General features: G+C 38.1%; 2 protein-coding genes and 1 pseudogene across 2 annotated transcripts in view; 2 read left to right on the top strand and 1 right to left on the bottom strand.

Moving 5' to 3' along the window:
* Nucleotides 1-2,276: 2,276 nt before the first annotated feature.
* Nucleotides 2,277-7,169, top strand: LOC146677578 (T-cell surface antigen CD2-like). The gene is made up of 5 exons (XM_085424190.1): nucleotides 2,277-2,325; nucleotides 5,293-5,610; nucleotides 5,804-6,061; nucleotides 6,144-6,350; nucleotides 7,039-7,169. Exons 1-5 carry the CDS (start codon nucleotides 2,277-2,279, stop codon nucleotides 7,167-7,169), a joined length of 963 nt encoding a protein of 320 aa, XP_085280316.1.
* A 5,503-nt stretch (nucleotides 7,170-12,672) lies between these two features.
* LOC146677577 (hemicentin-1-like) lies at nucleotides 12,673-15,947 on the bottom strand (annotated as a pseudogene).
* A 9,112-nt stretch (nucleotides 15,948-25,059) lies between these two features.
* The window catches only part of LOC146677576 (T-cell surface antigen CD2-like), a 27,060-nt gene continuing 24,887 nt past the window's right edge, over nucleotides 25,060-27,232 (top strand). The window contains exons 1-2 of the mRNA XM_085424105.1: nucleotides 25,060-25,108; nucleotides 25,834-26,154. Of these exons, the coding sequence (XP_085280231.1) occupies nucleotides 25,060-25,108; nucleotides 25,834-26,154 (370 nt within the window). The remainder of the gene's footprint in view (nucleotides 25,109-25,833; nucleotides 26,155-27,232) is intronic.

Here is a 27,232-nt window from a genome sequence, read left to right as displayed (position 1 = left end):
AAACATTTAGTTTCACTAAGCTTTAAACAAGGATTTTTGTCTTAGAAGATTCGGGCGATTTGATTTTGTTTTTGTTTTTTTAAAGAGGAGGATGGCCTGAGACATTTTACTCAACTTCAGAACAGGAACATTAATGTGAAAATCTATGAAGTTCAGACACATGTGAGTCAACAGCATAGTGTGAATGTAATTTATCACCATGTGTAGTGTTGCCATGAAACAACATTAAAACCATAAACTTCAAAAACGAAAGACTAGAGTAAAATCACATGATGTTAACCTTTAAGTTAACTTTTGAACTCTTAATAATCTCATTATTACAAAATTTACCTTTTCTGGTAAAACATTAAATATTTGCTAAATTATGTTTGATCAATTTCATCTGTTTACAGAAATCCAAAAGAAGTGATAAAAGATTAGAAGCGTCTTTACTGAATTCTCTTATTTCTTCAGGTGAATTTTTAAAGTGGACCATCTGAAAAATGTAACGTCACCAAGCTGATTGAATGGACAGTACACAACAGAGGTAAAGAAGAGAGTGCAGGTAGGGTGGAGTGGGTGGAGACAAGTGTCAGGGAAGATTTGTGACACAAGAATACAAGATACCACCGGTTTACAAGATGCAAGTGAGACCTGCTTTGATTTATAGTTTGGAGATGGAGGCAAGAGTCAGAGCTTGAGGTAGCAAAGTTGAATGTGTCAGGATGTTCATTGGAGTGACCTGGATGGACATAATCAGAAATAAGTATGTGGAAGCAAGAAGGAGGAGGAAACTGAAAAGGCAACAAAATGGTACTGACAACGCCACTTGGGGGTGGAGTTACACGCCAGGAAATACGACATTAACTAGTGCAAAGTTTCACCAGTTACAAAGGCACTCATGCTCGTTACTGACGAGGCAGAGGCGTGACCAATCAATTTCAATAAGTTTATTAAACAAACTAACTGAAGATAATATGGAGCTGCACCAAAGAAAACAGAAAATTAGGTGACAGGACTTAGAACACCACAAGGCATTTAATTAAAACACTTTATTACCAGGCATTGCTTAAAAACAACAAGATTCACTGTCACTGTCTTACTCTAGTTAAAATAGCAGCTGAACAAAATAACTAATCAATAGGGTTAAAGGCAGGCCACTTAGAGAAACAACCTACAGAGCGGCAGTGCTACCAGTTGCTCACTCGTGATGTCACACTGCAGCTCAAGGGGTGCTTTTTACTCATATCCTGATGTTTACACTGACATGCATAAGAGGGAACTTCATCAAACACGCCTAGGCTGCCAAACAAGCAGCTGTCTCTCTACTAAAACAAAAGAAATTAAAAATAGTCTAAAAAACAAGTTCTAAAGAAACGAGGAACAACTCAGTGAACAATATGAAAGCAGAAGTTTCTCTCTCTCTCTCTCTCTCTTGCTCTCTATCACATTTTACAAGCTGCTGTTATTAATAAAAACAATAATAAGAACGAAACCTCTGCTGTGCCAAGTGTTCATAGTCTACACTTAAATATAGACGAGCGGAATATAACCAGAAGAATAATGGACTGGCTGTTCTTGGTAAAAGATGCATGTGTACCTTTGGTTTTGTATGGTGACCGTTTCTCTTGTTTCACTTCCTTCTACATACAATGACAATCTGTTCTTTTATGGTGAAACACAACACTTAACCTCTATTTATGATAACATTTCAAAACCACTGAGTAACACGGGCATCATAAATGTCTGTGAATGTGTTTCAAGGTTTGATGAAATCTGTTATTAAGATGTATTAAATTAAACATGTCTGGCTTTATTATACACTCTGTTTTATGCCATCCCCATTAAACTTGCTTCCGCGTGCAAATAAACATATTTTAGTTGTCAGTGTAATTTAGCTGTAAATATTACAACTGTCAATGAAACGGCATTATTATTAGTTGGACAATAAAATTACATGATTAGTTTGGGGCTGTTGAATTAAATTTAAATTAAACTTTTCTCTTTTCTTTCTCTGCAGTTAAATTCTGGTCACATCCTGTCTGGTCTGAGTTCATACATACTTATCTGAAGCTGATCAGTATTGACAAGCAATGAAATTTATTGGCAACTGCTTTTAGTAATTAACACAAAAAAATTCTGAAGTAGCCACATCCTGCTTGGTCTAAATGTATATGTTTTGATCTGAAGGTTTCTCATCAACAGGAAACATGGTCAGTGTAGGTTGGGTCTGTTTGCATCACAGTAAAGCAGAAGAGCTGCCTGCGGAGTCAACTGATGCTGAATAGAGAAAAAACATGCAAGCTGTGTTTGTACTGTTCGTGATGCTATTAGGAGTCTCTTATGGTGAGCTGTGTTTACTTGTTCAAAGCATGCTGTGCTGTGGTAATAAGTACAAAGATTTTGATGTCGTCTTTAGTGTTACAGTAAGTTCTGCAGCTTACAGGTTGGTGGCATTGTGTTGATGCCACTGGGAGTATCTGAGGATGAGCTGTTCTGCTTTTTCATTTCATGCGGCACTTTATTGATACATCATCCCCAGACCTGGTGTCACTTGACCTTTGTTCATGGGTCTAAAAAGTATATTTACAGTCAAATCATCTTGTTTTTATTCCAAACAAATGCTTGATATTTTAGATAACACATTTTTATATTTCAAAGGTTATGACTGTAATTTTAACTCGTCTATCTTTTAGCGAAAGTGGAATCAGATCATCACTTCAAATAAAGTCATCTGACCAGTGGCACCTGTTTGTATGAAATTGTATTTGAGCACTGGTTTTTTATAATATACTAGTTTTTAAAATAACAACTACAATATGAATAAAAACAATACTGATCAATTCAATTGGTAAAATTATCTCAAACTTCGGGCCTCTTTAAAGTATAAAAAGGGATCAGATACACATTTTGTCACAGCCCGTATAATTTAATGTTATTCCACAGTTAAGATGGGGGAAAATAATTATTTGTATGTTAATAAATGTCAAATATTAGCTACAATACTTTTTTGCTAATGATTATTTACCATTAGAGTGCACATTTATGAAAAAAGAAATACTGTGATTTAAATCCTTCAGCAGTAGTTTTGAATCTGGATTAGTTTTTATAAGCATTTATTGCAAAAGCAATCAGATATTTTGAAGTTTTGTTCAATTAAACTTTAAATGATATGAATGTTAAATGACCCCATTGCACCATTTAAGATTCAACTAAAGCAATATTTAATTCCAACAGTACATTCTGTAATTTGTATAAATTCTTCTGTGATCAGCATTTTTAAATATAACATTAACCAGTGCAGTGCAAAGAATGTTCAAACCATTGTTGCTCAACATGCTGAACTATCTGTTTGACAGAGATTGAAAGCATCCTACTTTCATGTTGTACTCTTTTTAGAGATGAAACATGTGCTATCATTAATTTTGTGTCTATTTTTTCATCTAAACATATTTCTGAAATGTATCATTTCATTTTAAGTCTGGAACTTTTATTTCTTAGGAATTTAAATTGTTACTCTCATATATGAAATCTCTTTTTCATGAAGGTTAAAGGAGGAAGAAAAACTAATGTCAATTCATTCTCCTACTCTGGGCATGTGAGACGTTATTTACCACTTCACTAAAACCTAAAGCCAACGTTTTCATGATTTCTCCTTTCAGGCTGAGCACTAACAGTCTGTTAACTGCAGTCTGTTAAAATCAGTAACATCACAGATTTGCTTATTTGAGAGAAAAGATTTGAAAGCTGCCGATTGAGTCAACATAGACTGAACAGTTGACATGGAAGCTGCAGTTGGACTGTTGCTGATGTTCGGAGTAGCTCATGGTGAGCAACCAAATTTTTTTTCATGCAAGGTTTCAAAAATACTTATTTCATACTTAATTTCAGTACAATCAGAATTAGGTCTGAAAAAAAGTTACTTCTTAGTTTTGTCATGCTCCTTCATTCTGATGTTGCCGTCTCCTATCTGGATTTTAGGATTGCTTCATGTATCACAGCTGCTGGTCGGTGGTTATGTCTGAGTGGTTAATGGTTGGCTGTCTGTCTATGTGGAACTCAAAGTTCCACATGACCTTAGTTAGCACTGTTGTTCTCAACCACCTTCAGTGGGGTCTCCTATCGGGATTTGGGGATCATATGCAGCACAAATGTTCTTGTAGTTGGTTGTGCAAGTCAGTGTACGCTGTCCCAGCCCTGTTACTGTACGCTGCTCTGTCTCTGAGCCCTGTTAGATGTGACTCCTTCCTCTAAATTCTAGTGCTTAGGCCCTGTTCTTTTTCTTCCCTCTATCTGTTGATGATATATCTGCAGGTCAGTCATACATGATGGTCCCACTTCCTGTTCCTTATCACTGTCTGTCTTCAGCTGTTTTGGAGCAACTCACCTCAGGGAGCCATTTTTTATTTCAACAGCAGCTTCCACATCTGTTCACAGAGTCTCAGACCTTTGAGTGGAAATTGAAGAAATCAGAGGAAGGATGTTGAGTGGCATTGTGAGGAGTTTTCATGTCTCCTCTTGTGGCCAGTTTGTTATTCCAGTTTGGTATCTGATGACGTGAAGACATATATATTGATGGCTCACATTTTTTAGCACCTCTATTACTTTCTGGAGGTATTTGACTGTGTCTGACTTTATTGTGTCTTTATCATGTAGCTCTCGTTAACCTGTTGCATACCCAAGCACTTCTTCTGTGTGTCCTGTATGTCCTTATGGCAACTCCACCCCATCAGTCTCTCTTTACAACCTTTTTGCCACATTTATAAAGAATGACATCCTAGCGTCCTCACTGTAGATCCTGGTGAGGTGGATCAGTGAGTCAGTGTTTCAGTCACTCCTGTCATACAGCATAATGTCATCGATGGACAAGAAGTGGCTGATGGTCACTCCACTCTGATCTTTGTGATATGGACAGTGCATCAAGTGTGGGATATTCCACATTTGATGGTGACTTGAGTTCTTAGTAAATGTCATTAGTGCAATATTAGCCTTGTATAAAGCCAAGCACACATAAATCCAGAAGCACTGAGTTGTAAGCCTCCTCAGGTTGGTCTTCCTGGTCTTATAGTTCTGGTGTACAGGTCTATTAACCATTACTTTGTGCTTTGATCTCCTTTTGTTACCACTTCTGATATCCTCTCTGAAACATTGCTTACATTTGTTAAATAGTGTTCAGTAAAGAGGAGACAAGAAAGCAGGGCACACAGCAAAAGCCCTCTGGCTAGAACTCAGGCTACTGCATCAGGCATGTGGACATCTGTTCATCTACTGAGCAAAACTAACAACTATGACAACTTTATTTTTGTTTTGCAGGTGTGGAAACTTACTGTGATGGCAGACGGGATGGAGCTCAGTGTTATGGAGCTTTGGGAGGAACTGTGGACATCCAGCTGATGGACAACACTTCAGAAATTAATAGATACCAATTATTAAAGAGTTCATTAAAAATATTAGATGTGAGAAAAAATACGGTTATTTCTAATACCATAAGAGAGAGAGCTCATTTTCCAAGTAATGGAACATTTAGGATCAATAAACTAAACAGGACAGACAGTGGTAATTATAGCCTTCAAACCTTTGATTCGGATGGAAAATCATCAGACGAGCGGATTTTACAGTTGTTTATTGAAGGTAAATGTTGGGAAATTAAGCCATTAATAGATGTAAATAAAATATTGTTGTGGTAATCTATACAATAATCTATACAATATATCTCACGACATTTCCCTGTATTCTATGCTTTCCCTATTCTTTATTAGAGACTCTAAAGAATTAGGGAGATTCTGATTTAAAATCTAAACTCATCTATGTGTGTTTCTCTCAGCTCCTGTGTCCTCTGTCCTGCTGGACCCTGAATGTCTGTCCCAGGGAGAGATGAGGGTGTCCTGTTCCTCTGAGGGAGGGGACAGTCCTCAGTACAGCTGGACTCTGGATGGACGCACACTGACAGATGCTGAGCTCTTTTCTGGAAATAATGAGAGTAACATCATCACTCTGAAACAGCACGTCTCAGGACATCTGGTCTGCTCAGTCAGGAACAACGTCAGTGATGTCTCCAAAGAGGAGAGGATATCTACCTGTGGTGAGTGAGAACACTGTGATAATCACAAATATGATCATTTTGGTCACTCAGTCTTTCATTAATTATACGTTTTTGCTCTCAGGCTTCATTTTCATTAACTGCACTTCAGTCAATGGAAAACAGATATCAGGGTGGGTGTATGAAGCCAATAACACCCTGTGTATTAAACCAACAACAGTCCCCAAACAAACTGCTACGTCTAAGGAGACCGCCGTAGTGTCAAATAAAAACCCCACTAAGATCAAACCCTTCAATCAAACTGTCAGCAGTGATAACCCATGGTACATTAGTAAGTGAAAATAACTTTGCTACAGTAGACTGACTAATGCCAGTTTCTCATTATTTCTTTGTTTGTCTTCATAAAAACTCAGACTTGCTGACTTGTTTTTGTCTTATTCTGTCCTTTTTACCACCACAAACAGCCTATTTACCACTGATCGGTGGTGTTCTCTCAGCACTGCTCATTTTGTTAGTTGTGGGTGTAGCAGGTGCCTGTGAACACATCATAAAGCAAAAAACCAAACCTACAGAACAAAGAGGTACAAAACTTTCCATTTCCCCACTCCACTTTGATTAATTAAACATATATAATTATTTTAAAAAAATTTAATAAACCTTTTTGCTGTCTTGCCAAGATGTCGCACCAGTTGTCTTGCCAAGAGTTTAATCATACCTCTGTCATATGCCAGTCAAATTTGTTGGTATGGCTAATCAGCTAGCTTTAACACAACAACTAAAAACATGGGGAAACAGCTCAAAAAACGGCAACCCGTGAGTTCACCAATGAAACATTTTAATTAGTTTTAAAGTGCACCAGTTAGAATCACACACACTGCCTTCAACCTTTGTGGTAAAACTAATCAACTGTTCCAGCAGCAGACATGAGAGTGAAAGTTCTTCTTTAAGTCAAACCATTCCTGTACTAATACACTGACTGTAACATTATGTTTGTGCCACCTCTTCCTACTAATTTGCAGCTGAAGAAGATGACCAGGAAGTAACCTATGCTCATGTCATTATCACGAAATGTCAGAGGAAGGATGCTGAGCAAAGAGCAGAGGCGGAGGTGGAGTATGGCCAAATCAAGTTTTCAAGCAACAGAAGATGATTTAAGTGGTTGGAGCTTTTACACCGACTGCACCACTGACAGCAGACCGAAGGAGGAGGTGACATCAAGATGCCAAAAGGTTGTTGCTTCATGTAAGTCTGTGGCTGAAACACAGCTAATGTTCCAGCTAACAGCACATAAAGAACAAAACAAATATGAATAAATTAATGATGACTGAATTCTATTCAGACACTTTAGCTTCCTGTGACACCTTCATGGGCTACTTTGTCCCTACTATAACAACAACAACAACAACAACAACAACAATAATAATAATAATAATAATAATATTCATCTTTGGCCTGTCTTTAGATTTATATCTGGGGATCAGCCCCCTCTTCTCTAAGAAATGCAAGTGTCTTAATAAATCTGGATAAATGTGAAGCAAACATTGTATATAATAACATGGGAAGAGAAGAGAGAAAAAATCCTAATGATATTGTTCTGGTGGACTAATGCAGAGTCTTCATTTGTTTTTCCTCTTCTGTTCTCAACCACTCTTTGAGATCAGTGTTTGATAACGTCCCTGCCGCCAGTTTACCACCAAGAAAGAAGTGGTTGCAAATTCTGTCTAACAAACACCATTTTAACCTTACCACTGTGCTCCACACTCGTGTCCAGGTGTCCCTGTTGCTTGACGGTCAGGTTTTTAAATGGTCATATTTGACTTTAATGTTTGAATCCAGATTTTAAACATCCCGTCATTTGCATAGGAACATGGCTATTTCTATAGGTGACTGACTTCTCTCTGTGTGTTGTTCTCTCATTATTACAACTGAAACAGTTTCTGAATGTGTGCTGTCAGTTGTTTTATAAAAGAAGGCAAGATATAAAATACACATTTTACATTTTGATGTACACTTGTATTACTATACTTTGAACTGTGTTTTTACCTTAATTGTACATATGTGGCTTTTTTAGGAGAATGGAACCTGTTTTGGGGAAGATTTCTGAAGCTTTTGAGTAACACAAGTAACTCTTATTTGTATCTTTTGTTATAGCAATTAGTTTGCATGTTTTTTACAAGTAGACGAGACTTCTGTTTAAGTATGTACGACAAAGAAATCATATGTTGCAGCAATTTTCACATTAGTTGTTTAAAATAGTAATTCTGAGTAGTCTTTACAAAGTGAAGAGTAGATGTGACTTATAATAGCACGTACTCACTTAAAGTTTTTATCTTTGCAAACAAAATATCACTATTAAGCTCAGTCTTTAATTTCACACCAGTATAAACCAGTTTTAAGTTTGTCTAATGTGATTCTAAATTTAGACAGGCCTGATGATGCCATGATCACAAGCAGTATTGATTCAAAAGCCTTTGGTGACCACTAAGAAGTGAACATAACTTTAAACTTATCAGTAAGAAGATGTGGAAGTTTCCCTTCTTGTTCCATGGTGCTTGTTGTTGTTGTTCCTTAAAGATGTTTGTTTAATAAAGCTATTAATTAAAGCTTCTCAATAAAAACATGCAGTTGTCACTCTCAGTTAGGCAGAGGACTCACTCGCAGGACTCTGATTTTTAGAGAGAGGGTGAAGGATTTATTGTGAGAATATATACATATATACAGTGGAACAGGTAATACAGGGCTCCAGGGGGTTTGGGGGTCCGAAGGTGAGGGAAGGTCCAGGGAAGGCACACACTCTCCTCTTTTACAGTCTGTGATTCACTCAGGCAGTCCAATCATGCTCATGCCCACTCACACACATCCACAGGAATCCAGGCAGCAGGAGAGATGGGCAGGGAAAACTATGTTAGAAGGAAACTCTGGGAAATGACAAAAGATACTCAAGAGGCAAGGCGAGGCTAGGCGAGGCGAGGCTAGGCTAGGCTACACTGACACTAGGTAGTGCAACAATCCAGCGAGGAAGCAGCATCTCCTGCCGTCTTAAGTAGTCTGCCAGGAAAAATGCTTGCGATGAGAAGCCAGAGCAGAATCAGCATGAATGAGCCACAGGTGTGCTGTGAGGGCGGGTTCAGAGGCAGGGAAGCAAAGTCCAGTTCTGCCTTGTTGGAGAGGCTGAGACAAACACACACCACACCCTCTCCAGATCCTGAGAACCATGACAGCAATGCTCTAAACAATGATGAAGCAATGTAAAACATGCATGCAAAGCATTATTTAACATTAAATCCTAAGTCTTGGGCAACCCCAATGACACCAACAAACACCAACAAAATAGAGAAAAAACCTGACCTTCAGACCACACTGCAACATAAAAAAGTGTTAATACACATATTTTACTCTTTGTTATCTCTGAATCTGTGATGAGGTACTAATAAGTTACTAAACTCCTTCCTCCTACACTAGTACAGTATCATTGGGGACGCACAAATAATGATTCTGTGCAGTGCCCCCTGGCATAAAAGACAAACATCACAGTGCCCAATTCTTTTTTCTTATTTTGGTGTCTGCCTTTAGGGGTCACCACAGGCGATCATCTGCTTACATCTCACCCTGTCTCTAGCATCCTCTCCTATCACACCAACCCTCTGCATATCCTTCTTCAGGATATCCACGTGTTTTCTCTGTGGTTTTTTCATTTTCTTTTCCCCTGGCAGCTCAATCTTTAACATGTTTTGTGAAATATAGCCACTATCCCTCCTCATGTTTAAACCATCTTACCGCACGCAAAATGCAAAAAATAGATAAATAAATGTCCTAAAATGTTTTTAAACAATACTGTAATTTTAGAAATGAGTGGTTTAGGAAGTTGAGATAAATAAGTAAAAATAAAAATGAATAATAGTTATTGTTTTTTCAACACAGTTGCCAGAGCTATAGCTTCCACAGCCATCACGCTATCACAATAGCACAGAAATAAATATGAGACACTGAGTTCGTTCTGCTTGTAAAATTAAAAAATAAAATCAGATACACAAACCTGTTAAGCATGGACTGAGTATGTACTTCACTGTACTTTTATTTTGTTAAGGTTTAATGTACTGTAGTTTCAAACTATTTGGTATGGGAAAATGTTGCTGTACTGGTGGATTTCTTTAATATTGTAAGTTCTTGACATTAGTGTAAAGTCTTTTGTGAAGGAAAATACAATAAAAGCAAGGACAGTGTAACGAAGCAATGATAAAGTCCAAACATTTCCCACTAGAGGGCGACATTGTGTAAAAAATACTGAAAATTGTCATGCTGCTATTCCCACAATAGGAGAAAGAGGGTGATTTGTACCCCTTGTTTCTAGTGAACCATAGAAGAAATCAGTCATGTGACTGCACATTTTTGAAGAGTCAGCCATTTTACTAATCCTGCAAATAAGAGAACCTCATTACATCAGAATATTTAAGTTCAAAAACGATTTTTGCCTTTCAAGGTAAAATTTCTGTGATCAAGGTTTTTTGATTGTTTTGTCTAAACAGTTACAGACAGGTTTAAAAACATTTCACAAATGTTTTAGTGCTTTGGTAAGCTACACTGTGAGTCTATATGGTGTGGTGCTTTGTGCCCAACTTATGAATATTTTAAATATATTATTTTATTGATTGTTTTTTATTATTATTATTATTTACCGTTTTTCACAGTGACATTCTTTATTTCAGACCAAAAATAGAAATAGACCATCATGCCATTGAGTTATAATAGGGAGGACAGGCAGGGCTTTCACTCCTTTACAGGACATGGACAGAGTGAATGATGTGAGAAGGGGAAGTCCATTCATCAAGTGGCGAGGAAGATGAACATATTTATGATGACATTAAAACAATATGTGGAGAAGAAAAAGATAGATGGAAGAGACATAAGGCTATAAAAGGATGTAAAAGATCTGGACTTGTCAATCAAGTGTTATGGAGAGAGAGCTGGCAGAACATATGAAGGCACTAGCAGCATTTATGTGTTCGTTACTTTGTGCATACTCAAAATCCAGTTCATGGTATTTGAATATGCACAAAGAAATGACATTTTGATCCAGCTAGCAGGGATATCAGAGGCAGGTTGGGTTAAGTGTCCATTTAAGGAAAAGTATATAGGGAACAATAATTATTTCCCCTGGAAATGCTCATTATCAGTTATTAAAATGCAGATAGTTCACAAAGAAGTAAAGTTGGGTACTTATTTAGAGTGTATAGCTTGACATATAATTGAAAGTAATTGTGATTGTCATTATGACGTTTGCAGGCAAAATCAAATCCTACAACTACATGGATTGGTTGATGGTGCTGACTGACACTGGTGCAAAGTGTTTAAGGTGAAGTAGTAATGGGATTGTGAATGGAAAGCCCATCTTCACTTTCAAAGACAATTGTGACAGAGTCATCCCTCGAGAAGATGTGCATAAAAAAAGAACTACCCACACCACAAAAACTTGGTGGTACATCCAGAAGGTACAGCAGTGGGTAGCTTCAACAAGTTCATTTGGTCCTTGGCCATTTTTAAGAAAACTGACTTTCGATGTGCTCGTGTGGCTTGTATAAAATTGGCCTTTGATATTGTAAAATAATTTTAAATATGTTAAATTTGTCTAGCTTTTATATAGCATTACAGTTTCTGAGATCAAAATATGCTGGCTCAATTTACCCCAAGGTATTCTCTCCAAAGATGCAACTTACCCTGCATCGGGGTCAAGTTGTGCCACAAGAGCACTTGTGGCACAACTATATATTTCAGATCCAAAGTGATTGTTCCCAAGCATGCACAACATCCTGAACATGTTTTAGTTGGAAGCATTACTATCATGGCCTCACTTTAAGCAAAATCTTAAAGTGAGTTGTGCCAGTTTTTACTTTAAGTAAAAACCCACCCCACTCTCCCCTATTTATGTTTTAAAACTCAAATAATAAAACTCCAAATATAGAAGTTTTCACCATCCACAAAATATATTGTGCAGTATGTCTAAAAACTTATTTCACATTATGAAACAGTGATCAGTTCAGTTAATATGGTTTTATGTTATCACTGTACAAGAATTAAAAGATATACACCAAGATGCATTTCATGATTATTTTGCCACGTAAGCATTGATCACATTGTTTTTCCACAAAGTGCATGTGACCTGCATTTGAATTTAATGTAAACATTGCCCAGATGGGACCCAGGAGTCTAAAATGACAAAAATCTCCTGCCTTGGGTTGTATTTGTGATCTCAGTCTTTCAGTCATTAACCAGAGCTCATGACAATTGGTGATCTTAGGAACATGAATCTAAAGCTCTTATTCTCTCAGTTCTTTCTTCAATGGACCAGTGCAGCATCTGCATGACTGCTGTTGTTGCCCCAGTTCATTTATAAATCTCCTGCTTCCCCTTCTCCTCTCTCAGTAACTTCATTTGCAGAAAATTTAAAAAAAAAAACTGACACATGAAGTAAACTTAATTCAAGACTTTATTGTTTAAGAATTGTAAAGATTTTGTATTTAAAAAATGTAAAACCCAGAAACCACAGAGCTTCTCATCATAATTTGTGGGGAATAAAAAGAGCAGAAGAATTTCTCTCTAAATGCTATTTTCATGCTTGTGAACCAAAGATAAATAACAGCAAGTAAAAGGTGAAACTAGGTGTTGGTGTAAGTTGCAGAACTCATTTCAACCATCAGAAGAGAATCCTCTGGATCTCCTCTTGTTTGTGGGACAGCAGAGACTTCAGCTTTGGCATGTTTCTTTTTCTTCCAAGCAAAGTAGATGGGAATCCCAATTAGCAAGAGAATGACCACAACTGCTCGCAAACCACATATAAGCATCTTATCTGTTAGGAGACACCAAAATCACATGTTAGGCAGAGCTGGGTCTGCTGTTGGTTCAATGTACATTGTTTTCATGTACCTACCCTGATGTCTGTATCCCACTGACAGAGCTGCAGTTAATAAAGAAAAAAATGAAGCATAGTATGATCCAACAAACAAACAGTTCAAGACATAATAACCATAAAAATTTAATTTGTGCTTAATAACTTTTATTCATAAGGTTCTCACTCACCACAGGTAGACAGCCTGTGTTCTATGAAAACATTACTGACGTTGTTCCTGACTGAGCAGACCAGATGTCCTGACATGTGCTGTCTCAGAGTGATGATGTTAGTCTCATTATTTACAGAAAGGAGCTGAGCATCTGTCAGTGTGCGTCCATCCAGAGTCCAGCTGTACTGAGGACTGTCCCCTCCCTCAGAGGAGAAGGACACCCTCCTCTCTCCCTGGGACAGACACTCAGAGAGCAGCAGGACAGAGGACACAGGAACTGAGAAAAACACACAGATGAGTTTAGATTTCAAATCGACATTGCAGAATTAAATCAGTCATTCTTTATAGTCTTCAGTGGAAAAATATGTATAAACCGTAAAATACATGTATGGAAAGATATGGATTACTTCAACAATATTAAAGTTATATTCATATCTATTAATGGCTTCATTTCACAACAAGGAAAACATTACCTTGAACAAACAATTGTAGAGTCCGCTCATCTGATGCTTTTCCATCTGAATCAAAGCTTTTAAGGCTATAATTACCACTGTCTGTCCTGCTCAGATAATTGAGCCTAAGTGTTCCATTACTGGGAAAAAGCAGAAATTTATGTTCTATGATATTATAAAGAATCCTTTTCTTTCTCACATCTAGTATTTTTAATGAATTCTTTAACAAATGGTATCGAGGTATTTTTGCGGTGCTGTCCATCAGCTTTATCTCCACACTTCCTCCCAAAGCTCCATAACACTGAGCTCCATCCTGTCTGCCATCACAGTAAGTTTCCACACCTGCAACGACACAAAAAAAGGAAACAAAAGCAAAATTATTTGAATGGACTGGCAGCACTAACAAATGTTTACCTGAAACAGAAATGTTGTTATTGCAGCTACTGTTTGTCTGTGTTTTTGTGAAGATGCCTTTATTGTTGCACACATGAGTAGCATGGACCTCTGAATATTTCACTGTTTGGGTAGACATATGGTGCCACAATAAATCAATAAAATCATAGATGGTATTGTAACTGCCATTTAACTTTTTTTTTAATTTTTCTTACTTTGTTAGTAACTGAAAATGTATTTTTTTTAAAACACACACACACACACACAGTCAGAACACTTTCTGTTCTTTACAACACCTTTAAAAATGTGGCTTCAATGTTCCAGTTAAAATGAAATTCCATTGTGAAATATGTGTATAAATTAGAGAGACAGACAACAAGAATCATATGAAAATGTTTATCTAGAACATAACTGGTGCTTTTGTGGTTACTGAATGTCGTTAAGTAAATATGCGTTAAAGAAGGCGCAGACAACTGGGGTCCAGGTAATGGTAATAAAAATTCAGAGTGTTCTCACTCACCACAGGGAGATATCTTCTGTTCTTTGAAGACATCACTGACGTTGTTCCTGACTGAGCAGACCAGATGTCCTGAGACGTGCTGTTTCAGAGTGATGATGTTAGTCTCATTATTTATAGAAAGGAGCTCAGCATCTGTCAGTGTGCGTCCATCCAGAGTCCAGCTGTACTGAGGACTGTCCCCTCCCTCAGAGGAACAGGACACCCTCATCCCTCCCTGGGACAGACACTCAGAGAGCAGCAGGACAGAGGACACAGGAGCTGAGAGAAACACACACAGATGAGTTTAGATTTTAAATCAGAATCTAGGTCATTCTTGTTTCTCTTTAATGGGGAACAAACATAAATCATACAATACATGTATCTGAATTTTCTGTTTCATATCTATTAATGGCTTTACTGTATTTCTAAACAAGGAAAACATTACCTTGAACAAACAAGTGTAGAGTCTGCTCGTCTGATGCTTTTCCATCTGAATTAAATGTTATAAGGCTATAATTACCGCTGTCATCCCTGCTCAGATAATTGAGCCTAAATGTTCTATTACTGGGAAAAAAGAGAGACCCATTTTGTAATACATTATAAAGAATCTTTTTCTTTCTCACATCTAGTATTTTTAATGAATTCTTTAACAGTTGGTATCGAGGTATTTTTGAGGTGCTGTCCATCAGCTGGATGTCCACAGTTCCTCCCAAAGCTCCATAACACTGAGCTCCATCCTGTCTGCCATCACAATGAGTTTCCACACCTGCAAACACACAAAAAAGGAAACGAAAAGCAAAATTATTACAATGGACTGGCAGCACTGACAAATGTTTACTGAAAACAGAAATGGTGTTTTTGTGGCTACTGCCTGTCTGTATTTTTGTGAAGATACATTTATTGATGCAGGCATGTCTGTGACTGAAACATAGTTAGGGTTCAAGCCTTGAAGAAAAGTAAATTACTGTGCTAGAACTGAGAGGAAGAGAGAGAACCATTATATTAATGATACTAGAAGAGGTTTTTGAAACTGACAACTTAAATTCCCAAGAAATTCACGTTTCCGTATTAGGTAGTGTAAGATAAATTGTGACGTCCTATTAAAATTGTTAAAAAAATAAAATAAAATAAAATAAAATAAAATAATGAACTGCATGAAAATATTTTAATTGGCACTGTAGCCCTAAAAACATGGGGTCCAATAGCCGTGTCTCAGCTTAAGAAAATCCAACATAGTTGTTATGTTTCCTGAAAGTGCTGTTCACATGAAGTGATGTCAGAGTTTCCTATTATAATTAAAAGTGTTAATAAAGAAAAAAAGGAATTAAATGAAATTAACTAAAAAGAAAGAAAATGAAGGAAAAGAAAATGAACATGCTCTATATTAAAACATTCCTAAACTGCAGATGTATTCAACAGTTCCTGAATTTATTTTAGAAGAAATACAAAAAAAACTATTCCTCGACTGTTTTCAGCTCACCATGAGACAAACCCAGCAACATCACTATCAATCCAAGCACAGCTTCCATGTCTTCTTGCTGTTCAGAGTGTGTTCATACAGTTTGCAGCATAAATAAAAGAAATGACTGATACTACACATCAGTCGGTGTTCACAAACTGTATGTGGAAAGGTGATAAAGGAAGTAAAACCAAGAGCAGAGACAAAATAACATCAGCTTCTTCTTTCCCACGTTTTGTTTCAGATTTTTTTTTTGTTTTTAATTTATTTTACAAATACAGGAATGCAGAAATATTAAGCCATATATGTATACACTTACAGTCTCATTTAAAGGTTTTTCTTTATTTTCACACATATGGAATTAAGCAGTAAACAAAAAGTGAACTAACTCAAAGCATGTTTTAGATTCTTGAAAATAGACACATGTGGAAAGGTGATATAGGAAGCAAAAGCAAGGGCAGAGACAAAATAACCTCAGCTTCTTCTTTCCCACGTTTTTTGCAGTGTGCATATGTATATATATATATATGTACATATACTAGTATATGTATAGTATAGTATAGTAGATACTATATACTTACTGTGCTATGTGTGATGAAAAAAAAAACACAACAAAAAAAACAAGAGCATTGAATGAGAAAGTGTGTCCAAACCTTTGACTGGTAATCAAGTACTCTGCATTGTCCCCTCAGCCTTGTTAAAGCTAGGGCTGAGGGAACCAGAACCTGAACCTTAACATTACTGAAGCAGTGTGGCATCATGTTAACAAAGAAGGAAACAAAAGTCAACATCCAAAAAAGAGCCTGAAATTGTGTTCTTTGTATTTATGACTGCAGATTTAATCAAAAGAAATTTTTAATTTTTTAAATTCTACAATTAAAATACTAATAAAAATACTTCATGATGAGTTACGTTTGTTGCTTTGAATTTGCTGCAACGTCTTTTTTTTTCCTCAAACATTTTAAAATTTGTCTGTGTTGAAACTTACTGGCAGCTGACCCCCAGAACATTCCCTTGACCTTGCTCCTCGTCAAGGTCAGCCACCCAAAGTGTCTCCTAAATCCCCTGATCTCTCCCAGCCTTCATGTCCTTACTCTTTTGCTCCCCTCTTGTTTGAACATCTTGTTTCTATCTGTCTTTGCTCCCTCCGCCCAACCAAGGCAGCATGAACTGTTTCATCTGTTGCTTTATATGTTGTTTTATCATTTTAGTTTTTTTATTATGGGTGATTTTTTTGAATTGGTTCTTGTATTAATTCTTGTAGAGTCTGTTATTACTTACAATTTCTTGTATAAACTTGTTCCATGTAGAATGTATCTATCTATCTATCTATCTGTCTGTCTGTCTAGTTTTGATTTGTATTTGTTGAAATTGCTGGTTTTCTTTATTTATTTTGTGTTTTCTTTCTGTGAAGTTCACCTGTGTTCAGTGTGTCAGCTTTGGTTTTGATTCACTTCTTGTTTTATTTCTTTGGTCATCTTCTGTGTCTCATGTCTAGTTTTACTTCTTCTCTCTTGATTATTTTCAGCTGTGTCATAGTTTCTCTTCCATGTCATCTTCCCCCATTACTTTTTTGTATTTATACCCTCTGTCTTCAATTAATTCCTGCTATTATCTGCTCTTTTATTCACTGCATGTTTTTTCCTGGACTTTCTGGGATCCTATTCCTATCCTATTCCTCTTTTGCCTCCACAAATCATACAAAATAGTTGTTTTTTTTTTCCTATTTGGAAATTAAGCCTTTAGTAGATCTACAATTTATGCTATAATCTCCATATTACACCATATTATAGCTATTTCTATAAATAAATAAATTATAATAAATCTGTTGATGCAGAAGGCTTCAAGAAAGGACAGATATGGCCTTGGCCATCAGGGAAACCAGGAGGCAGTACAGATTGAGACTGGAAGGATACTACAACAACTCAGATTCCTGATGCATGTGGCAGGGCTTGCAACACATCACTGATTTCCAACAGAGTAGCAGCAGGGTCACAGTCCGCTGCAACGCCCTACCAGATGAGCTGAGTGAGTTCTACGCTCACTTCGACACCCTCAACACCAGCCAACATAGAGGGATTCTACCAGTAGAGGCATCACAGAGCTCCTCACTAGTGATGGGAATTCCGGCTCTTTTTAGAGAACCGGCTCTTTCGGCTCCCAACTGGCTCTTCAGGTTGTTTTGTTGGTCTAATTAATTTATTATCAAAAACCATATAAAATTATGCAGAAAAGGAATTACTAATGTAAAAAAAATGTGGTTTTATTTATATACGTTTATATATAAATATATACAGTAGGCCCTAGAAACAAAACACCAAAACACATTGCTAGCATTAACTGAACTTCCAAAACAGAGCTACCTAGATCACTTAAATGACACAGCATATGTCTTTTGTTTGTGTATTTATACACAAACACTCATATGTATATATATATATATATATATATATATATATATATATATATATATATATATATATATATATATATATATATATATATATATATATGTAACCAACACATCACTACTCCTCACTAACTGTGACTTTGACTGAAGTATGCAAGGTTCTGATGAGGGCTAACCCCCAGAAAGCGGCTGGCCCTGACAACATCCCCGGCCCTGCTTTGTGGGTCTGCTCTTCAGAGCTGACTGAGGTGTTTACAGACATTTTTAATGTGTCCCTCACCCAGTCAGCTGTGCCCACATGCTTCAAGTTCACCACCATAGTTCCCTTCCCCAAGAAGAACAACCTAACCTGTTCGAATGGCTATCGCCCCATCGCAATCACTTCAATTGTAATAAAGGAAACTTCTTCACTCTTGGACTGACACCGTCCTGGACTTCCTCACAGGCAGACCTCAGGCAGTTAGAGTTGGTACCAGGACATCAGGTACAAAGACAGTAAGCACAGGGATCCCCCAGGGTTGTGTGCTCAGTCCACTCCTGTACACCCTCTTCACCTATTCCATTCCCTTCCTGTGCAACACTTCCATCATTAAGTTCACTGACAACACAACCATCTTCGGGATGATCACTGGTGGAGAGGAGGCTGCCAACACTTGTGTCCTGGTGGCTGGAAAACAATCTCTCCTTAAATGCTGAGAAGACTAAGGAGAGATTGTTGACCCGAGAATGAGGAGTGACCAGAATGCCCCACTATACATCAACGAGACTCAGGTGGAGAGGGGGAACACCTTCAAATTTCAATGCACCCACATCAGTGAGGATCTCAACTGGACCCATAACACACGGGAGATTATCAAGAAGGCTCAACAATGAGTCACAACCTCCATCATAGTGTGGTACAGGAATAGCACCATTAAGGACAGGAATGCTCACCAGTGTGTCAATAAAATGGCACAATTCATCTGTGGAGTACCCCTCCCATCACTACAAGAACATTTACAACACCCAGGTCAGAAAAAAGGGCAGACAATGTCATTGGGGACTGCACCCACCCACAGCACACGCTGTTTACACAGACGCTACAGGAGTTTGAAAGAGAGGACAACCAGACTAAAAAACAGTTTCTATCCGCAGGTTACTGAATCATGACTAATTGTTGTTCACTAACTAATTATTGAACTGTGATTATCTGCCATTCCCTCATTACTACCCTGTGTATTTAAGCCCTGTGTTTTCCCATGCTTGGTGTCGTGTTGTACCCTCAACTTGCTGTGTGTTTGTAATGTCCTGTCCTGTCCTCCAGCACCTCGGTTTAGAGTTTTGTTTTTGTAAGTTTTATTTCGTGAATCATTCCTCCAGCAATAAAGCTGCGTTTTCAGTTTATTCCCATCTCCAAGAGTCCTGCAATTTTGGGTCCACCACTTCTGCTTGCCTGCCACACAGCCAACCCTGACATGCATGAAGGGAACTTGCAAAGTAAGAATTTCATGCTCAGCGTAACCATTTGTGTTTTGTGGTGACAAAAAATTTCTTGGATCTTGAACATTGAATATGTCATGCTGTCTCTGTTCTTCATTGAAAATGACAGAGTGACCAATATTCTGATTTTGATTTAGATTAAAATAATCATCACATCAGTGATAGCTGTTTATACTAATTTGTATTTGAGCACTGTCAAACTGCTCATTAGTCATTCTGGGGAAGGTGTTAAACATATTGTGAATTTATTTGCACTTGGAATTAGCTAAGAGCCACTTAAACACACAAATCTTTGGTTTTCTATACTTTGAGTTACCATTGTATTGATAACCAAATACAGCCAGAAAACTTGTTATTAATCTCTGGCTCTCTTTTTTTTCTCCCCACTATGTGTTTTTACATCTCTCTGGATGAAGTCAGTTATTATTTATCTCTGACTCTCTTCCAGAGTATGTTATTTGTTCTGGTTTCCTCCCCTAACTCCAGCCTGTCATAACATATGGCTACCCCTCCCTCAGCCTACTTCTGCTGGAGGTTTCTTCCTGTTTAGAGGGAGTTTTCCCTTCCCACTGTCTCCAAAGTGCTTACTCATAGAGGGTCACAAGATTGTTAGAGTTTTGGCTGTTTTATTTGTAATTTTCTTGGGTCTTTTCCTCACAATAGAAAACACCTAGAGGCAACTGTTGTCCAGGATGAGACAACAAACATCCACAATTTTCAGCAAATACCTCAGGTAGCAGAAACCCAAGAAAGAGGAGGAACCATCATGGAAGGACAGTGCCCCTGCCCGGTATGTACCATCAGCAGACAGAGGAAGTGGCTGACATACAGAAATCGTACCAGTGGCTAGACAAAGCTGGAGTGAAAGACAGAACAGAGGCACTAATCATGGCAGCTCAGGAACAAGCTCTAAGATCCATAGAGGCTGGGGTCTATCACACCATGCAAGACCCCAGGTGCAGGCTTTTTAGAGATGTTCCTGTCCAAGATGCAAGCAGGCAGGGCATACATGGAACACCATAACCACGTGGCCGGCATAGTATACAGAAACATCTGTGCCGAGTATGGCCTGGAAGTCCTGAGGTCAAAATGAAAGACACCAGCGAGAGTGGTGGAGAATGGCTGAGCTAAGACCCTGTGGGACTTGTACAGATGGACAAATTGGTGATGGCTAATCAATCAGACATAGTGGTGGTAGACAAGCAGACAAAGGCGACTGTAGTGAAAGACAAAGTGATACTGAATAACAGCAACATCAGGAAGAAGGAACACAAGAAGCTGAAGAAGTACCAAGGGCTCAGACAAGAGCTCAAGAAGATGTGGAGGGTTGAAGGTAACAGTGGACCCAGTGATAATCGGAGAACTCGGTGCAATAACCCACAAGCTAGGCGAGTGGCTCCAGCAGATCCCAGGAACAACAGCTCTGTTCAGAAGAGCGCAGTCCTGGGAACAGCTAAGACACTGTGCAGGACCCTCAAGCTCTCAGGCCTCTGGTAGAGGACGCGAGCTTGAAGGATAGACCACCCACAGGGGCAAGAGGGGAAGATCATGGTGACATGTACATAAATATGTGACCAGCAATCTAATTAAAGACTGAATAACAAGCAAGAAACACAAAATGTGTGCCACTGACAAAACTTTTGGAAACAACTGTAACGATTTTATGATTAAATTAAGGTGACGGCACGCTTCAAACATATGCAGAACAGATGTGGCTGTGGTTATACAATTTTGTCTTACAAAGATCAGCTCTCTGTTTCAGTACTTAAGATATGTTTCCCCTTTCTTCAGCTCAGAAATGTCCAGTTGTTGAATGTTGAAAGAAGAAGTAAAATGACAGCTCCTCAGTTAATATGACTATAGCAATGTTCTTATTGGTTAAAGTTTTCACACATTGTTCTGTGTTGCTGATTTTTAACAAGATGCATTGCAGGCTGTTGCTGACTGGGTGACAGACACGTAACAGAGAGGAGTCATGAAAGCTGTGGTTGGACTGCTGGTGCTGCTGGTCAGAGTTTCTCATGGTGAGTTTGTTTCAGGTTTTTTCACTAAAACTTTATTTTAGATGATTTATAACATGCTTTGCAGAAATAAGACAAAGTGCACACAATAAAAGTTTTAAATGATCCTTTATTGATTAAAAATAATCTTGAATACTAAAATACTGAAATGCATTTCCATATTCAGTAATAAATATGTACACATGCATTTCACACCTCCATCTATTTCTAATGAATTGAGTAAAGTGTGAGGAAAAAGCATGAGTTCAGAAAAGTGTGAATCAACAGCACTGTATAAACTTATTTTATTACAACCTGTACACATGTAGTGCCTTTTTGTGAATACTGAAAATGACATTGATATATATTAACATTAAAACCATCAGTTTCACAAACAAAACATCTCAAAAAGCATTTTCAGATTTTAATGATGTATGAATGGACACTGTGATGATACGGTGATGATGATACATGTTGAAGGTATCTGACTACTGTGAAGTTGTCATTTTTCGAGTACAGTAAGAATGTTTCCACAGAGATACTAATAAATGAGACCCTTTATTAGAACAGGCTCACCAAGGTTGGAGATACGCCATAACATAGTGCCTGGCACAGGGTACTGAAATATCTATCCTGAGTGTGGCCTGGAGGTCAAAATGGTATATGCCGCTATAAGTTGTTGAGAATGACCAAGCTAAGATCCCGTGTGATGTCCTTACAGACAGACAAACTGGTGATGGCTAACCAATCAGACACTGTAGTGTTGGGCATCCTGTAAGAAGAAGACGGCCGTAGTGATAGATGTAGCAAAACCAAGCTATAGAAAGATCAGAAGGATTGGAACACAAGAAGCTAAATTAATACCAAGGGCTAGAGACGATGTAGAAGGTGAAGATAATGGGGAAGGTGGAAGATGCGGAAGGTGACAGCCAGTTAGGGGATCACAATGTCATTCCTGGATAGTCATCTGAGATTACCAAATGAGCACAGTTGTAGGAACAGCAAAGATACTTCACAGGATGCTCAAAACTCCCAGGTTTCTGGTAGAGGCCTAAGCTTGAAGGATATATTGCCAAAAGTTTTCACTCACCCACTAAAATCATTGAATCCAGAAGCTACAATCACTTCCATGGCCACAGGTGTATGAAATTAAGCACCTAGGTATACAGACTGCTTGTATAAAAATTTGTGAAAGGATGGGTCACTGTTAGGAGCTCAGTAAATTTCAGCGTGGTATCGTAATAGTATGCCAATTTTCAAGTCCAGTCATAAAATTTTCTCACTAGTAAATATTCTTAAAAAAGTCCAGGTGATTGGGAATGACAGCAACTCAGCCACAAAATGATATTTCATGTGAAATCACAGCACAGGTTCATCAGGTGCACAGTGTGCACAGGTCACCAACTTTCTGTTATAGACCTCCAAACTTTGTGTGACCTTCCAATAGCATAGAGAGCTTCATAAAATGGGTTTCCATGATTGAGCAGGTGCATCCAAGCCTTACATCACCAAACACGATGAAAGCAGTCGGATGAAGTGGTTTAAAGCATGGTGGCACTATATTCTACAGCATTAGACATGTTCTCTGGAGTAACGAACCGCCCTTCTTCATCTGGCAATCCGATGGATTAGTATGTGTTTGGAGAACTCTACCTGTCTGACTGCAATGTGCCAAGTGTAACGTTTGGCAGAGGTGGAATTGTGGTGTTTGGTTGTTTGTTAGAAGTTCAGCTCAGCCCCTTATATCCAGTGAAAGTTAATGCTGTAACAACAAGAAACTTCTTTACCACTAGGGGCTGCCAATAGTTAAAGAAATAGTTCTGACTAGGGATGGGTACCGGTGTCCGGTGCCATGATGGCACCGGTTCTGACATAAACGGTAGTAACCAGACCGAAAAGCAGCGCACATTTCGGTGCTTTATTTCGGTGCTCTTTTTTCCTGAGCTGTGATACACTTTAGATTCTAGCCAATCATTTTACGTTTCCAAGGATAGTAGGCGGGCCCAGGTACGTACGTTCTTTTAGAGCAGAGCTACAGATTAAAAATGTCCAAGGCGAAGCGGTCAAAAGCCTGGCTGTACTTCACAGCAAAATATGCAAACTCAGCAGCAACAAGTGCTTTAAGCTGATACTGTGATACTGTCAAAGGAGGTAACACCTCAAATCCGATGAAACACCTGGCGACACATAGCGTTTTTTTTTAAAAGCCCAGAAATGCGCCGTGTTTGATAGCTTGCTGCGAGACCTCACACCGAGCACATCTACTGCGGGTGGGTTGCCTGTTATCAGACCCGGAGTTAGCAATATCCCCTAAAAACACGAAGAGGAGAGTCCTGGCCCCTAGCCCTGCCAGGGTAGCAGAAATGATGATGGATGATGATGGCAGCAGCAGCCGTTCTTCTCTGCGTGAGTAGCTTAATGTTGTTCGCGTGTAATTTACGTTGAGTAGGCTAACCACGTTATTACATTAATGCATGTAAGGTGAACTAGCAAACATCATCATAGCTACATGCGGCTGTCTTCTTGTTTGATGGCAGATGCTCCCTTCACCCTGGCCAAAAAGGCTAAAATGACCAAAGAAAAAGTGAAAAACAGTTAAACATGAGAGGTTTAGGACAAAGTTTGTGTTTTTTCCATTGTTTAAGCACTGCTTCCAGCCAAGAGTGATACCATAAATGCCCCATAGCTGCAGAAAAGGCTAACATTGTCATCTTTTTACAAAAAACAGCTGAACATGAGAGGTTTTTGGACCAATTTTGTGTTCTCCATTCTTTAAGCACCGGTTTGAGCACCGTTTGAGCACCGGCACCGTTTTAAAAGTACCGGTTTGGCACCGGTATCGGATAAAACCTAAACGATACCCATCCCTAGTTCTGACATAGTAGTATTACTTTGACGTTTAGGTTAAAATCAAATAGTAAACACTCAAGCCCAGTTTGGTTTAACTGTATGTAGCTTATGATTATTCTCTCATGTAAATTTATTTCTGTAAATATTTATTTTTCTGTTAACACTTGACTACTTTTTGTCTTAATCAAACCTTGTTTAGCGTGAATGACAAATTGTTCCCTCTCTTCCTCTCAGTCCATCACATCTGGATTATCTTTTTTCTTGAAGGCTAAAAGAGGAAGAAAAACTGATACCTCTTTCTTCCTCTCAGCATGTGAAAAGATCATTTTAACTTCAGTAAAACCTCACCTCAACGGTTTCACACGTTCTCCTCTGAGGCTGATCACTAACAGGATATATTGAGACCTGTTCACGCAAGAGACAAAGAGATAAAAATGCAGAACATGGAAGTTGTATTTAAACTGTTCTTGATGTTGCTCGGAGTCTCTCATGGTGAGCTACTAAACTTTTTCCATGTGGTGCCTCAATGTTAACTTCTATATTTTATTTATGTTTTGTGGCTACGGGATCCACTACAGCTAATGAAACATGTTTTTGGGGGTTTTTGGGGTTTTTTTGGGGGGGGGTTTCAGTTGAGGGCTTGTTAAACACATTAACAGTTGCTATATTATTTAAGTAAAGTAAATGCAGACAAACTGATTAAATATAATTAAGCATATCAAAAAGTAGATTGGACATAGCACTATGCTGGCAAAAATACACATTTTAATATTAGGTATTTTGAATCATTTTAAAATTATTAGGGTCTTCTTCACAAACGAAGGTAACAACTTCTTTTATAAACAACAATTTTATAATTACTGAGCTTTTTTTCTTTTTCGTTTCTTTTCTTTTGTTGTAAAAAGGCACAGACGAATTGCAGCATTTAAAACATGGACAACAGAATACTGAAGCTACAGCAGCTGTTCTACAAAAGACAAATCAGCTGAAACGTCACTGTCTTTCAGTGACAAACCTGTATAATGCATCTGCAAATACTAAATGATTTGCATACTGTGAGACAGACACACAGTAGCCACAAAAGTGCTATTTTTGATTTAGGTTAACACTTGCATGCTGCAGATGCAAATGTTTACCTTCTAACAGAGACTGAGCTCTCAAAACTGTGATATTATTTTTTTATTTTCTTGACTTTAATTTTTTTTTCTTTTTTGCAGGTGTGGAAACTCACTGTGATGGCAGACAGGATAGAGCTCAGTGTTTTGGAGTTTTGGGAGGAAGTATAGACATACAGCTGATGAACGGCACCTCAGAAATACATAAATACAAATATTTAAAGAATTCATTAGTACTACTATATGTGTCAGACAAACAAGTTCAGGCTAATACCATAGGACACAGATCTCTCATTTTCCACGTTAATGGAACATTTAGGATCAACAACTTGAGCAGCAATGACAGTGGTATTTATACCCTTCAAACCTTTGATGCAGCTGCAAGATCAACAGGCGAGTGGACTTTACAGTTGTTTATTCAAGGTAATTATTTTCCCTGTTCGGAGATTAAGAATAGATATACATCTAATAGCAGCATATATGTTCTTCATTTAAAATAACAAGAAATGACCAGGATCCTGTTATACTACCAAAATTCATCTGTGTGTTTCTCTCAGCTCCTGTGTCCTCTGTCCTGCTGGTCTCTGAATGTCTGTCCCAGGGAGAGAGGAGGGTGTCCTGCTCCTCTGAGGGAGGGGACAGTCCTCAGTACAGCTGGACTCTGGATGGACGCACACTGACAGATGCTGAGCTTCTTTCTGTAAATAATGAGACTAACATCATCACTCTGAAACAGCACGTCTCAGGACGTCTGGTCTGCTCAGTCAGGAATTACATCAGTAATGTCTCCAAAGAGGAGAGAATATCTATCTGTGGTGAGTGAGAACATTGTGATAATCACAAATATGATCATTTGGTCACTTTCTCTTACATACATAATCTGTTTTTGCTCTCAGGCTTCATTTTCATTAACTGCACTTCTGTCAATGGGACACAGATATCAGGGTGGGTGCATGAAGCCAATAAAACCCTGTGTATTAAACCAACAACACAACTAACACGAGACCCTAAAATGATCACGCAAACTGCTGTGACTGAAGGGACTGACAGAGTGCCAATTGAAAACCCGAATGATATCCTCAGTCCAGCTTTCAGCAGTGCTCAGCTGTGGTACATTAGTAAGTGGAAAATTAATTCTACTACAGTAGATCTGTTAATGTTCTTTTCGAATTTGTTCTTTCTTAATAAAAAAGTGTTTTCTGAATGGTTTGGTTTTGTGTCCTGTTAAAACAGGTATTTTGTCACTGATCAGTGCTGTTCTCTTAGCGTTCCTAATTTTATTAGTTGTGGGTGTAGCAGTCATCTGGGCTCAGAGAAAAAAGCAAAACAACAAACCTACAAAACAAAAAGGTAAGAAAATTCCTGTTGTTCTTACTCATGTAGCTCAGACTGCCTTCTTACATTTTTTCTAAGATTCGAGAAGGTTTAATATCCTTTTGATTTTATTTACAGAAATACACACAAATATTGTTTCTCACCAGCCTCTACCTCTACATTTTTG

The sequence above is a fragment of the Rhamphochromis longiceps genome, linkage group LG2, assembly GCF_057381845.1.
Source record: "Rhamphochromis longiceps isolate RC_006_pf linkage group LG2, R_longiceps_female_GT1.1, whole genome shotgun sequence".
In the NCBI taxonomy this organism is placed as follows: domain Eukaryota; kingdom Metazoa; phylum Chordata; class Actinopteri; order Cichliformes; family Cichlidae; genus Rhamphochromis; species Rhamphochromis longiceps.
Note: the sequence above shows the minus strand (reverse complement) of the source record. Positions and strands in the feature narration are given on the sequence as shown.